This window comes from Vigna unguiculata, chromosome 9, assembly GCF_004118075.2.
Source record: "Vigna unguiculata cultivar IT97K-499-35 chromosome 9, ASM411807v1, whole genome shotgun sequence".
Classification (NCBI taxonomy): Eukaryota; Viridiplantae; Streptophyta; class Magnoliopsida; order Fabales; family Fabaceae; genus Vigna; species Vigna unguiculata.
In genome coordinates, this window is record NC_040287.1 from 26,357,571 (window position 1) to 26,372,252 (window position 14,682).

The 14,682-nt window shown below is 33.7% G+C and overlaps 2 protein-coding genes across 2 annotated transcripts; both read left to right on the forward strand.

Moving 5' to 3' along the window:
• The first annotated feature begins 4,395 nt into the window (after positions 1-4,395).
• LOC114163610 lies at positions 4,396-6,070 on the forward strand. The gene is made up of 3 exons (XM_028047914.1): positions 4,396-5,019; positions 5,138-5,848; positions 5,972-6,070. The coding sequence occupies exons 1-3, from the start codon at positions 4,396-4,398 to the stop codon at positions 6,068-6,070; spliced, it is 1,434 nt and encodes a 477-aa protein (XP_027903715.1).
• A 6,590-nt stretch (positions 6,071-12,660) lies between these two features.
• Positions 12,661-13,334, forward strand: LOC114163611 (small nuclear ribonucleoprotein E-like). The gene is made up of 5 exons (XM_028047915.1): positions 12,661-12,684; positions 12,803-12,829; positions 12,938-13,003; positions 13,120-13,198; positions 13,285-13,334. Exons 1-5 carry the CDS (start codon positions 12,661-12,663, stop codon positions 13,332-13,334), a joined length of 246 nt encoding a protein of 81 aa, XP_027903716.1.
• The last annotated feature ends 1,348 nt before the right edge of the window (positions 13,335-14,682 follow it).

Sequence of the window (14,682 nt, forward strand, 5' to 3'; positions counted from 1 at the left end):
ACTTATTTTTTTATTTACCGCCATTGAGGATTTTAAAGTTTCCTGCGTTTTGGAAATAATAATTATGTTCAAATTTATTTTCAATTATAATTTTCTTTATTATGTAATATCCGACTAGTATGTTACACCGTGAACCATTGGAGGCGGCAACAACGTCAATGTGTGATGGCAGTGACAGCGTCAACGGTGTGACAACAACGACACTTCCACGTTTATGGTTGATGGTTCAACCTTATTGACGGTAACGACGTGGTTCGAAGTGTAGCGACAACAAGGTTTTCGTGTTGGTGAGAGTGGTTTGTGGTTGATGGAGGGGATGTGAGAAATGGAGAAGATGAACAGTCTGGACGCACATTGAGGCGTGAGAGGGAAGAAAAGAAAGGGTTTTGCAAGTTAGTGAAGCCAAAATATTATAGCGGTTCTCGACATAACCAATCTAATATCAAATCTGATATATATTTTTGAATTAAAAATGACATATTAAAACGGTTCTCCTCACAACCAAACTAATATAGGAATATTAGATCGATTCTCTTCATAACCAATCTAATATAAGAATATTAGATCGGTTCTCCTCACAACCGGTCTAATACACTTCACAGTATTTACAAAATTTGTCACCACGTTTTCTATTAAATCGGTTTCACTACAACCAATCTAAAATCATTGGCTTGCACTAGTGCGAGAAGTACGAAAATAATTTGTAATAATTTAATTGATGTAATAAAATAAATTTATTATATAAATATATTTAGAAAATTATTTAATGTAAGAATAAATTTGGTTTATATATATATATATATATATATATATATATATATATATATATATATATATATATATATATAAAAGAAATATATTTTCGAAAATGGAAATTAAAGTTAAAATAAAATTAAAACTAAAATGCAAAATTGTTATAATTTTAGTGAATAAAAAATTATATTTCAAAAGAAAAGCCTACAAAAAGAAATTAAAAAATATTAAACTTATTAATTTTATTTCATTTCTTTATTTTAATATAGGCTTAAATATACATTTGGTCATTATTTTTGTTGATTTTATTCAATTTGGTCCCTATTTTCGTTTTATGTTCAATTAAGTCTTGATTTTCGTCAAATTGTGGTCAATTTGGTCCTTTTCACTAACGGAGTTTAAATAGTTAACGTTTTTGAACAGTACATGTCATGTATCAGCTCCTGTTTTTTTTTTTTAATTTTTAATTTTTATTTTTTTAATTTCAAAAGAATGGTCCATGTGTCAAGTCACAACTGTGCCACGTGCCAGTTTGTGGTATTATTATTATTTTTTGTTCAATTTATTTCCTATATTTGTTATTTTTGTTGAATTTAGTCCCATTTTTTGTTAAAATAAACCAATTCTGTCCCTTTCAAATTGTAAAGCCCATTTATTTCTCTGTCCTAATAGCTAAGGGACTGCCCCAATCTGTTGGGTCTAAGGCCAGCCTAGGAAGTGCCCAAAATCACCTAAACCAACCCTAACACCTCCTTCTGCTAATTTTCAAAGAAGATTGTTCCCCTACCCCCTTGTAGCTGAACGTAGAGCTCTGCTAGGGCATCCCCTGAGCAACCGCTGTTTCACTCTAAGGTCTCATTCGGGGTAAGTTAAACTTAGACTTTACCCTTCCCTTTCCATTCCTATGCCTTAGTCTCTGTTTGAGTCAAATCTAAAACAATATGCTTAGTAATACATTTGTTTTCCAGTTTTACTGCACTGGTTTGAGTCACCGTATTTTCCCCTCTTCTCAGTGAACTTCAGTGCTCCCACTCAAGGTAAGGGAAGCTAGCGTTTTTTGTTCTTTTAAGTACTTTGTTGCTTGGTTTGCTTCTGTTTCATGAGTATATGTTTGTATGCTGTTTGGGTTCGCATGGAAATGGTTTGAACGATGTATTTTGGTTGGGTGTGCTGTCATGTATGCGTGAACAAGGGCGAGAGCTGATATTTTCGCCCAAGCGAGCTCATCTCACCTAGGCGAGAATAGCAGAAGCTCGCCCAAACTTTTCTGCTCAAACCTTCGCCCAGGCGAGGGCTGCATTTTGAGCGACGAACTGTCTCACTCAGGCGAGATAGCCTCGCCTAAGCGAGAATCCGCGAAATTGCCCAAAGTCATTGTCATAGTCTTGCCTAAGCGAGAGTACTCCTCTCGCCTGAGCGAGGACTCCCAACTTGAGCGAGACCTAACTTGGGTTTTTGCTATGCTTCGTTTCATGAATGTTGTTGGTTGTTTGATTGGCTGGTTCATTGATTTATTTTATAAAGGGGATGGATATGCATGTACTATGTATGTTATGGGTGGGAACTAATGAATTTGTAATGAGCTTGGCATGAGATATGATTGATGGTTGGTCATGTATACTAAATGATATGCTAATTGTATGCATAGGAACTTCATGATTGGTTGATAATGCATGAGTAAGGTTTGTGTAGGACGTAATCCCATGACCCTTGTAGAGGGGCTTGTGGTGGTGCCTCATCATATGCACATAATTCTGTGGGCCCTTCTAGGGGGAGTTCACGGTGGTGCCTCAACTATTGGACCTAATTCCATGAACCTCGAGGTGAGAGTTCACGGTGGTGCCTCGAGATCAGGACGTAATTCCATGAGGGTAACGTGGTGGTGCCTCAAGGCCAGGACGTAATTCCACGAAGGCCACGTGGTTGTGCCTCTCGTAAGGGTGTAATTCCGCGAAGGCCTCGTGGTGACGCCTCACTGCTAGGACATAATTCCACTGTCTCGTGGTGGTGCCTCATCAGGCATATCCGAATAGTCTAGTGTTGGAGTTTTAAATGGTTTGGTATGTCATGTGTGGCTTCCCAACATTTATGCTTGAATATGTAATCGTATGTTGAGTGTATGATATGAGAACCTTTTTCACTAGCTTACCCTTTGCTTGTTTGCATGATTGTGTGTGGTTTCCACCTTTGCGATGATCATCAACCTTATTGATGTGAGCAGATGTGAGAACCTCTGGCAGTAGTAATAATAATAGAGATGCTGCAGTTTGATGAATCATGGACGACTATCGGGCTCACTTTGGGGGCCACCGCTTTTGGAGTTTAGTAGTAGTAGTTTCTCTCGCTCTTGGCGAGATTTTGTACCTCGTTTAGGCCTGTGGAGCCTCTTCCTTTTGTTATGGATATGTTGGGGTACTGTGTACGTCATATTCCGTTTTTCCGCACTGTGGATATTTAACTATATATATATATATATATATATATATATATATATATATATATATATATATATGTTGTGTTTATTTAAATTGATTTTATCTATTAAATTGGGACTTTACACAAATTGACATTAAATTTAATATCTTTTATACAAATTATATTAATATCTTTTCTAAAATTGACCTTTGAATTTATTATTTTTTAAATTCAATTATAAATTATTAAATTTAATTATAAATTGAATAAATTCTTATATTTAATTGTTAAATAGAATATAATTATTTAAAATATTATAAGGATATAATTATTAATTTTTTTTTCTAATATTTATATTCTTAAATTGACACGTGGACACTTTTTTTGAAATTAAAAAAAATTTAAAAAAATTAAAAAAATTAAAAAAAAAGTCAAAAAAACCAGGAGCTGACACGTGGCATTTACGGTTCAAAAACGTTAACTATTTAAACACCGTTAGTGAAAAGGACCAAATTAACCACAATTTGACGAAAATGAGAACCTAATTGAACATAAAACGAAAAATAGAGACCAAATTGAATAAAATCAACAAAAATAGGAACCGAATGTATATTTAATCCTTTAATATAAAATACATATTAACAAAATATTACATTTATTTTATTTCACTACTTATTTAATATTTTTAATTCAATTATTGGTTTTATTATATATATATATATATATTAAAATATATTTCTAAAACATTTATATTTATATGATCGATTAGACTGAATTGTATAATTAATTATAATCCCTTTCTTCGCAAATTTTATTATAATATAAAATATATTTTTATTTTCGTTTTCTGTTTTCCAATTTTTGTGTTGATTTCTGCACTTTTTCTAGTGTTTACGTTCACGAGTAAATGCATAGAAACAAAGAGAATTGCAGTGGAAATAGTGCCCAATTAACACCGCATATGCATCCAATATGCAAACGTAACTATGTCACGCCTATCTTTTTATCCAAGAATTCAAAATAGTGCTAGTTTCAAGAACATGGCATAATTAATGGCCAATGTTTTCAAAATTAACCATGATGATTGTGAACTCGACTGTTATATATGTGATTTTTCAAGTTATCTGGCAAAAGAGTTAACTTAAACGAGTTGCTTCAAGTTTAGTATAGGGTTCCACCTTATTTTACGAATCTGATTTTCTTCTTTAACTTTCGGTGCTTGCTAGCATGGCTACTGCTACTACTAGTGAAGCGGATGTGCAAGTGCCATTGAAACTTCTGGTGAACAAATGTACGAACAAAGTCATATTTGCCGAAGCAAATAAAGACTTTGTGGATATCTTGTTCAGCTTCTTAATGCTGCCTTTAGGAACCATTGCAAGACTCGTAGAAAAAGACTCTAACATTGAACCACTTACAATTGGTTGTCTGCATTCACTCTATCATAGTGTGCAAAATCTCGACAACCAATGTTTCTGTACACAGGAATGCAAACAAATGTTGGAGCAACCTAGGAACATACCTGAAGATTATTGCAACACTCTTAAGCTTAACATTGATGATCCTCAGTCCAAAGAGTATTTCATATGTTCCAAGTCTGATCCAGGGAAACACCTTTTGTCCCCTTTCAAAACTGAACTAAACTGTTCTTGTGGGAGTCCTTTGACCCGTGTTTTCTTTAAACATTCATTCAGTGGATTTGTTCACGACAATGCGACTTTTGTCATCACTGATGATTTAGTTGTCATACCAAACTCTGTGAGTAAACTGAACCTTGCAGTGCTCCAAAATTCAGGAATAAAAGACCCAAGTGAAGTCCAGGAAATGACTGTGAATGTCACAAAGGAAAAGGTTTTGTGTTTTACATTTTACGTTTCCTATAATATTCTTTTCTGTTTGTAATTTGCTTTATTTACATATGCCAATTTGTATGAATATTTCGTATCTGATTGATCAGTATTTTATACAGATACTGGATCTTCTAAAGTGCTCTTTGATTTCCAAGTCATGCCTGACATATTTGCTTTCAGAAAAGAAACCGATACTCGATAGGTCAACGTTTTCGTTATGTAGTGTTGAATACGACAAGAACATCGAAATCTCATTGAATCTAGTCATAAGAAAATCAGATGGCAAATTACTGTATGCTCAAGGGGATAATCATTTTGCAGACATGATTTTAAGTTTTCTGACTTTTCCTCTAGGAGGAGTTATACGAATTCTTGGAGGAAACTGTTCCTTGGGATGCATCGATAAACTGTACAAGAGCATTGTTGATTTAGAAGAAAACATTTATTGGATGTCAGAGGTAGTAAAGAAGAGACTCATTGATCCTTCCTTGGTATCATCTGTCTTATTGACCAACCATATTTTTCCATTTTTCCACCCAAATCACTACAAGTTCTGCACAGACTATGTGGATTTTTCGAGTGGAGATGGTACTGTGAATATGTCGTGTGTCAAAAATGATGGACGTTATTATTCTGTTACACCAACAGTATGGTATTTACAGATGTTTTTATATGGTTTCGGTTATGTGAAGGGCCCACAAACGTACCTGGTTACGGATGATTTGGTGGTAGCACCGTTTTCTACAACTTCAGTTTTAAATTTAATCAATTGTTCGAAAACTCCTTTGAGTGACCTCAAGGAAAAAAATGTTGTCATTGGCTTTAAGGAGGTAAGTAAATATAGTTCTTTTTTTTTTTATTATCAACTACGTCGTCACCCTACTTTTTTTGAAGTTTCAATTATATAATGATTTATTAATTAGGTTTTTTTTCGTTGTAATTTGTTTGTGCAGTGTATCAACATTTTGAAGGCCTCGTTGACCTCCACCTCTGCTCTCACAAATGGTCTTGATCACTTCTTCACGGATGATAAGGGGAGAATTGATACGTGAAGTGTGTCAAAATAAAATAATCAAGCATCAAAATAACAAATGCCAAGATATGAAAATTGATACGTGATTTCCACTAGCTTCGCTTGCTGGTGTATTGTTCCGCTTAGCGCCATCGTATCCATTTTGAAGGTCATGGGTGCGTGGGCTTCTTTATGCGCTGCATGAAGTCCAATTTATATGTGATTCTCTTTCTCTTTCTAATAATACCTTTTTTATTCACAGTTTATTCTGTTCTTCCTTTATGATTCTTCTCTATTCATTTTATATTTCATCAAGCATACCAATATCAGTTTGTCTCTTTCACGAATTATTGCGTTTATGTGTGATTCAACCATGTACATGCGATCCTAAGATGGCATCAGTGAAAAAAAGAAATAGGAAAGAAATTAAAATAATATATTTAAAATTTATATATTTAATTATTGTCATTAATATAATAAAAATATATATAATTTAATATTAATTTCTTTTGTATGTTTTTCTTCGGTATCATGGTTGAAAAGATATGAATAAGTAAATTTATATTTTTTTTTCATCTCTCGATATCTTTTCTTTTATCACATTAAAATAATGAATATATTATTTTATTTTTTATTAATATATAAATATAAAAACAAAAATTAAGATTAAAAAATAACTTATCAAAATTTAATTGAAAATTGAGAGACGTAATTAGTAAAAGAAAAATATATTATAATAAAATCACAATTAAAAAATATTATGAAAAAATATACAATACATAACTTTTCCCTCCACTCATAAATAGATAATAAGGATCTTTCGTGTATAATCTTGATTGTTATAAGTTCTTGTACGTAATACAATGCAAGCAAAAACATCATATAAGTTATCATGCTTGCATATCCACCATTGGAGTCTCCTACAATTATTCCAACAATTACATATATGATTTTATTTATGTATATAACTTTACTTTTTATTTTTAGAAACAAAAGAAAACATGCAAGAGTGGGAGATGAATACAATATGTGAGAAACTTAAAAGACAATAAGAGAGAACAAAATAAAATATCTCAATAAACTTTTTTATTTTTTATTATATTTAATTTTATATTTTATTATTTATTAACATTAAATATCATTATTTATTATATACTACATATATTTTTTAAAAATTTTAAAAAATTTGGGTGGCTATGGCCCCCCTCAAACCATACTAAGATCCACCCCTGGTATCATAATACTTATGTTGCGGATCTCTAGATCGCTCTTTCTTTTTCCTTTCTTTTTGCTTATCTTAAGTTGTTGTCTTTTCTCTTTCTATTTTCATCATGAGTAAAGGAATTGTTAACACAAGTGACCTTGGTGTATAAATTTAATGAAGCTAGTGCATGTAATCATGTGAGATTGATGAAGACTTAATGAAGAATTGAAGTGATTCGTTGTTGATCAAACTTGTGACCTGTTGCATTTGGAATTACCATGAAGATCTCAAAGGTTGAATATTGTATTGTATTCGTAGACTATACGACATACGACATAATTAAGCTTGTGACTTGTTGCTTGTGTTTGTCTTTTTCAATCTGTTAAAGAGGTTTTTAACAGATTAAAAGGCTTGTTGCATATAATTCTGGTCTAAATGTATTTAATCAGTTGAATTATTATTCAATCGATTGATTTCAATTAAGTCAAGTAAAATCAGCAGATTGTACGGACAAATCAACATGTTAAATTCATTTATGAGTAAGCTATATTAGTAGGTTTTTCTAGAGAGTGGATTAACATTTGAGATTTATGAGCGCGAAAACAAAGATACGAATTTGGGAAAACTCTCTCTATGGAATACACAGTGTGTCATTGGTGATTCAAGATCTTTTGAACTTTAAAGCATTTTTGCTTATGTTGAAGCTAGAAGTGGCCTTCCCACTCTCTGGCATAATCATATGCCCGAGTAAACCATTCTCGACGACACAACAATAAGCCCAAGTGGCCTTCCCACTCTCTGGCATAATCATACGCCTAAGTAAATCATACTCATTGGCACAACTATAAGTCTGAGTGGCTCACCATTTGCTAGCCAATCAAAAGAATGAGTGGCCACACACTCACAAGCAAAAATTTGACAAATGATTCTCATAAAGAGATATGTGCTATTTTTCCTTAGTTCAGATTTTTTATATTTCTAAATTGGGTTTTTTCCAAGCAAGGTTTTAGCAAGACACATTCTTTCAAGCTCAAATACACCTGACTTCTGCAAGCTACAATTAATCTAACATTTAATAAATTCAACAAACTACTAGAGTTTACCCATGACACATCTCATTAACACCTATGTTGAAATTTGGAGAATGATAAAACATGGTCATCCATCAAAATGGTCTACCTGCACCTTATTTCTGGATTACGAGCTTGGGAGCTTAGGTGCATAACCCCCAAGATATTATGAAAATCTATAAGATATTTACATATTAATATCTTGTGATTTAATAACTTATCAAATTTTATTATATCTCCAAGATATTATATTTGATTATCTTCGAGTAAAAGAATCTATTTACTCATAGTCTAGGAAGCCTATATTCACCCGATACTTATGAGACTCAACTTTCATACTCATTCTTCTTATTTACTATTATGAATCCTTACTTTCTTTATGATTGAAGTATCAAAGAGTTTTTTCGTGGTGAATATTTTCTTCGATTGCACCTAAAGCTCAACCAAGACTATTCATCTTTAACAACCTAACATTCAAGCATAACAACTCTACATCAAACAATATTTGCTGGATTTTGGTAAGAACAATTAATATGTAAACAAATTACAGGTATAGAAAAAAATTAATTATCTTAATTTAAAATATTTTGTATTCAACTATTATATTTTTTATATTAAACTTATTACAATTAAAGGTATTGAGTAAAAATAATAAGGCTTAAATAGTCATTTGGTCCTAGTTTTGGTCGACTTTTTTCACTTTGGTCCTACTTTTGAAATTGTTTTCAATTTGGTCCTACTTTTCGTTATATTTTTTCAATCAACTCCTTTCCGTTAACTCCGTCTAAATCGTTAACGGATGTGAACAGTAACTGCCACGTGTCATTTTGTGATTTTTTTGATTTTTTTAATTTTTAATTTTTTTTTAATTTTTTTAATTTTTTTAAAAATGTACACGTGTCAAACTCATATTATGCCACGTGTCATTATTGATTTTTTATTTTTTATTTTAATTTTTTAATTAAAAAAATCCACATGTCAAGCTAATATCATGCCACGTGTCAGAATCATATTTTTATATTCAATTTGGTCCTAATATTCGTTATTTATTTTTAGTTTGGTCCTAGTTTTTTTTTAGTTTAGTATTTTTTTTCCTCTCCAAAGACAAAATATAATTTGTATATAAATGTGGCTTAATTGCAGTTATATGAATATTCTTATTAAACTACATATTTTTATTAAATATTTTTAATAAAATTAGAGTTGGTTTAAAATTAAATATTTTTAACCTCTTAAAATTTTAAATTAGTGGTGTTATTGCTTTTTTCGTTTTAATTTTAAACTAACACTAATTCTAAATTTAAAATATTTAACAAAAATATGCATTTTAATATATACAAATTAAATTTTGTCTCCATTTGGAGAGGAAAAAAAATGTTAAATTTAAAAAAAATTAGGACCAAATTGAAAACAATTAACGAATATTGGGACCAAATTGAATATAAAAAACTGACTCTGACACGTGGCATGATATTAGCTTGACACGTGGATTTTTTTAAAATTAAAAAAATTAAATTTAAAAAAAAATTAAATAAAAAATAAAAAATCACAAAAATGACACGTGGCATGATATGGGCTTGACACTTGTACATTTTTTTTAAATTAAAAAAAATTTAAAATTAAATTTTTAAAAAAAAAAATAAAAAATATTAAAAAAATATTAAAAAAAATCAAAAAAATTACAAAATGACACGTGACAGTTACTGTTCACATCCGTTAACTATTTTAACCGTGTTAGCAAAATGGACTTGATTGAAAAAATATAACAAAAAGTAAGACCAAACTGAAAACAATTTCAAAAGTAGGACCAAAGTAAAAAAAGTCGACCAAAACTAGGACCAAATGACTATTTAAGCCAAATAATAAAAATAAGCCATACATTAAAAATTAATTTTTTTATAGGAACTAAAAGAATCACTCACTTTTACATATAATTAGAATTAACTTAATCCATACTATAAAAAAATTACACTTTTATTAAATATTATTAAATCATATAGTAATAATTCTATTAAAATTCAACAATAATAACAAGTGATCTAATTATTCATATTTTAATATAAACTCTGAAAAGTAAAGATTATATATATACATATATATACATATATATATATATATATATATATATATATATATATATATATATATATATATATATATTATAAATAAGGCATAAATTGATTTTATATTAATATAAACATTTCATATATATAATTTTTACGAAAGAAGTTTTTAATTTAAATGTAAATTTTATAGGAAATAATCTTATGGAAAAATATTTAACCTAAAGTTAGAGAACACTCATTGGACCCTCTCTTAATAATTCTTTTTTTATTTAGTTTAATTTTTCCTATATACTAAGTCACTTAAATTTTTAGTTCTGTCTTACTTGATCGTCTCTCACTGGACAACACAAACCAAGACCACCTTCACAACAACTCTCGTCTCTATCTTTCCCTCTTTTTGTTGTGTTTCTCTTTTTCTTTTTGTCAATTTATGTTCTTACTTCTCCCACCATCTTCTTTCAATCTGTTGGTAGATTTCAGCAGCCATGCCCAGCACCAGATATCGGAGGGTTATGACTCAGCCGTAGAGTTGTCAATTTGGCCCTTAGCCCATGGGCCAGCCCTGACCCACTCTTTATAAAGCCCTCTTTTAGGGGATCCCCCAAATGAGGGGGCCAAAAAAAAGCCCCAACACTCAAAGCCCCCTCTCTAGTGGGTTAGGGATAAGGCTAAGGTGGGTTAGCTCCCCAAATAATATTACTTTAAGCAAGAGTCAAAGATCAAGTCGAGCGACCCGGACGGGCCCGACGACCCGAACGTGCTCAACAACCCAAACGAGCCCGATGACCAGGACAGGTCTGATGACAAGGACGGGCCCGCAGACACGAACGGGCTCGACAACCCAGTCAGGCCCAACGACCAAGACGAGTCTGACAATACGGACCAGCCCAACGACACAGATGAACCCGACGATGCGGACGAGCTCGAAGACCCGGACCGGCCCAAAGACCCAAATGGGCCCTATGACCGGGACAGACCCCACAACCCGAACAAGCCCGACGACCCAGATGGGCACACCAACAAAATGGGCACGACGACTCAGACGGGCCCGACGATCCAGACGAGCCTGAAGACCCGGACGAGTCCCACGACCCGGACGAGACTAAAGAACCGGACAAGCCCGACGACCCGGACGGCGCGCGATGACCAGGACCAGCCCGATTACAAGGATGAGCCCGACGACCCGAACGGGTCCGATGACCCGAACGTAACTGACGACCCAAACGGGCCCCATGATCCAAACAAGCCCCACGACCTGAACGGGCTCGATGTTCCAGACAAGCCCAACGACCCGAACGGGCCCAACGACTCGAACAGGCCAGACGAATCGAACAAGACCAATGACCCGGACTGGCTCGATGATCCAGATAGGCCCCACGAGCTGAACGGGCCCGACGTGCCCGATGATCCAGAAAGCCCAAAAGACCCGTACGGGCCCGACGACCTAGACGAGCCTAATGACATGGACGAGCCTGATGATCCAGGCAGGCCCAACGACCCGAACGAGCCCGACGACCCAGATGAGCCTGACGACCCGAATGGGCCAGTTCGGGTCTTTTTGCATTTCGGGATCATCGGGCCCGTCCAGATCGTCAAGCTCGTCCGAGTTATCGGTCACGTCCGGGTTGTCGTGCCAATCCAGGTTGTCAAGCTTATTCGGGTCATTGGGCCTATCTGGATCATCGAGCCCGTCCAAGTCGTTAGGCCCGTCCGGGTCGTCGGGAATGTTTGGGTCGTTTGGCGTGCCTGGATCATCGGGCCCGTTCGGGTCGTTGGGCCTGTTTTGATCATCGGGCATATCCAGGTCGTTAGACACGTTCGGGTCGTCGGGCCTTTCTGGATCATCGGGCTCGTCCGAGTCGTTGGGCCCATCTAAGGCGTCGAGCCCGTTTGGGTCGTTGGGCCTGTGTGGATCACCGGGCACGTCCAGGTCGTGGAGTCCGTTCGGGTCCTAGAGGATGTCTTGGTCGTTGGGCCTGTCTGGGTCGTTGGGCATGTTAGTGTCGTCGGGCCCGTTCAGGTCATTGGGCATTTCTTGATCATCGGCCACGTTCGGGTCGTTGGGCTCGTTCGGGTTTTGTGAACGTTCGTGTTGTGGGGCCCTTCTGGATAGTCGGGCTCGTCCGGGTCGTCGGGCCTGTCCGGGTCGTCGGGCCTTTTTGGGTCGTCAGGTCCGTCCGGGTCGTCGGGCACGTTTGGGTCGTGGGAGGGCTTTTGTAAAGTTTTTAGCCCTGTGAATTTCTTTGATGTGGACTTTTTTTCAATGTGGACTTTTTTGGCCCTAGCCCACATGGGCCAGGGCCAAGCCCTGTGGGTTGGGCCAAATTGACACCTCTACTCAGCCCATTCTACACACTCTTTCTCTTTCTCTTTCTCTTTCATTCTCCTCTTTCTGTAACCTTACTTCATTCTTCCTTTCTTTCTTTCTCCAGAACTTGATTTTAAGGTTTCTTCAGAGCGTAAGTTTTCACCCACTATCATTCTACTTCGTAATTGTTTCTGGGTTTCCCACAATATCCCCTGTTCCTTTACTCACTTCATTTTCTTTCTCTATTTTGTAGTGTAAGCGGAAAGCACGCATTCGGATTTCGTTTTTTCAGGAAAAAGAATTGAGGATCGAAGGCCGACTCGTTGTGAGGCTTGGTTTTTATGCTTCTTCCTTACATGGGTGCTCATCAAAATTGTGTTTTGTCAACTTTAACATGAGATGATAATCAAGGATAATGTGATTTTGTTCATTTTCAAACAGGGTTTTGATGATAGCATGAATTTAGTTCTTGATGATGCTGAAGAAGTGAACATCGAAAAGAAAACCAGAAAGACATTAGGTATGCGTATGCTACAGTTTGTCATATTTTGTTCTATTTATCATTGCCACTTGTGCATTTTCTGAAGAATTTTATTTTTTGATCAGGGAGAATCGTTCTTACAGGAAACAGCATAACCGTTATGATGAGGACGTAAGTGAAGTTAAGGAGGCATCAATTTTTCTTCTCCAAATTTACAATGCTCCTATCCAACTAGGAAGTAAAATTTTATTTCCCTTTTCAGTTTAATTTCTCTTTCTCTAATTAAATTTTTGAAGATGTTACGAGAGAAATAGGATCATGTATGAACACTAGATAAATTTTTAGTGTCAGATTGATTTCTTTGATGTGATTTTGTTATATTTGCTAAGGCTGCTTTCAAATACTATGACAATAACTTGGAGTGATTTAGTTATTTTGAATGACAAAGCTTTTTGGTTTATTCACTTTTATGGTGCATTGATTTCATAGAGCGGGTGTTTTATGTGAAAAATAAATATTTTATTTAGATTGGCAATCTTTAGGTTTTCAATTTAAATGAATGAAGTTGCCATATTTGATTAAATAATTTGATGGGAAATAGTAACTTTTAATTTAACAATCAATTTTGAAAGAAAGCATTTTTATGTTTATTTCTAAAAGGATCTAGTTTCCAAAATTAAACATATAAAGTTGTATGAACTGATCAAGAAAACCTTCATGAAAATAAAATGACTATTTAAAAATCTAAAGTTTAAATACTTAAAAAAGTATGAACATAAATTAAACTTACAATTTGAAATCTTAAAATTGGAATTGAAAAAAACAATGAGTTGAAAAAAGCAAGAAATATTTTTTGAAGGAAGTAAGGATGTAAGTCTAAGGAAATGAGTGCACATATATATAGTGGCGGAACTTGGACCAAAATTTTAGGGAGGCCAAATTATATTTTTTATACATAAGTTATTTTTTTATATTAAAAAAAATTATTTCCTCACATTATTTTCTCTATTAAAAACAAACACATATGATAATAGAATCCAAAAAAATATGATAATATATATATATATATATATATATATATATATATATATATATATATATATATATATATATATATATATATATATATATATATATATATATGAAAGTGTAACATAAAGTTTATTATCAACAATCATATATTAAAAACAACAAAAGTTACTATAGGTAACTTTTAAAAACTTGAATAATTGAATCAGAAATAAAGTTTGTTGTAATATCTCTTGCAATATAGATTATCATAGTCCTTACTATAAAAACTTTTAAAACCTATAAAAAACACTCAAAAAAAGATAAAACATGTTGATGACAATCAACTCAATGTCAATTAGACTTCAATGTAACAATGAAAACATTTGAGTTAGGTTGTCCTCTTGGTTTTTTACTAAAAAGATAGTATCATAAACAATATGCAACATCTTTTAATAGCAAATACCGAATATTTTAACCATGAAGGAAATAAGCTAAACCATGTGTGTTGATAT

Excerpts from the sequence above, each read along its gene's own strand:
- LOC114163610 (XM_028047914.1), top strand. The coding sequence starts at position 4,396 with ATGGCTACTGCTACTACTAGTGAAGCGGATGTGCAAGTGCCATTGAAA. Across the intron at positions 5,020-5,137 it reads TGAATGTCACAAAGGAAAAG|ATACTGGATCTTCTAAAGTG; the intron begins GTTTTGTGTTTT and ends TATTTTATACAG. Across the intron at positions 5,849-5,971 it reads TTGTCATTGGCTTTAAGGAG|TGTATCAACATTTTGAAGGC; the intron begins GTAAGTAAATAT and ends TTGTTTGTGCAG.
- LOC114163611 (XM_028047915.1), top strand. The coding sequence starts at position 12,661 with ATGGGCCAGGGCCAAGCCCTGTGG. Across the intron at positions 12,685-12,802 it reads GCCAGGGCCAAGCCCTGTGG|AACTTGATTTTAAGGTTTCT; the intron begins GTTGGGCCAAAT and ends TTCTTTCTCCAG. Across the intron at positions 12,830-12,937 it reads TTTTAAGGTTTCTTCAGAGC|CGGAAAGCACGCATTCGGAT; the intron begins GTAAGTTTTCAC and ends TTGTAGTGTAAG.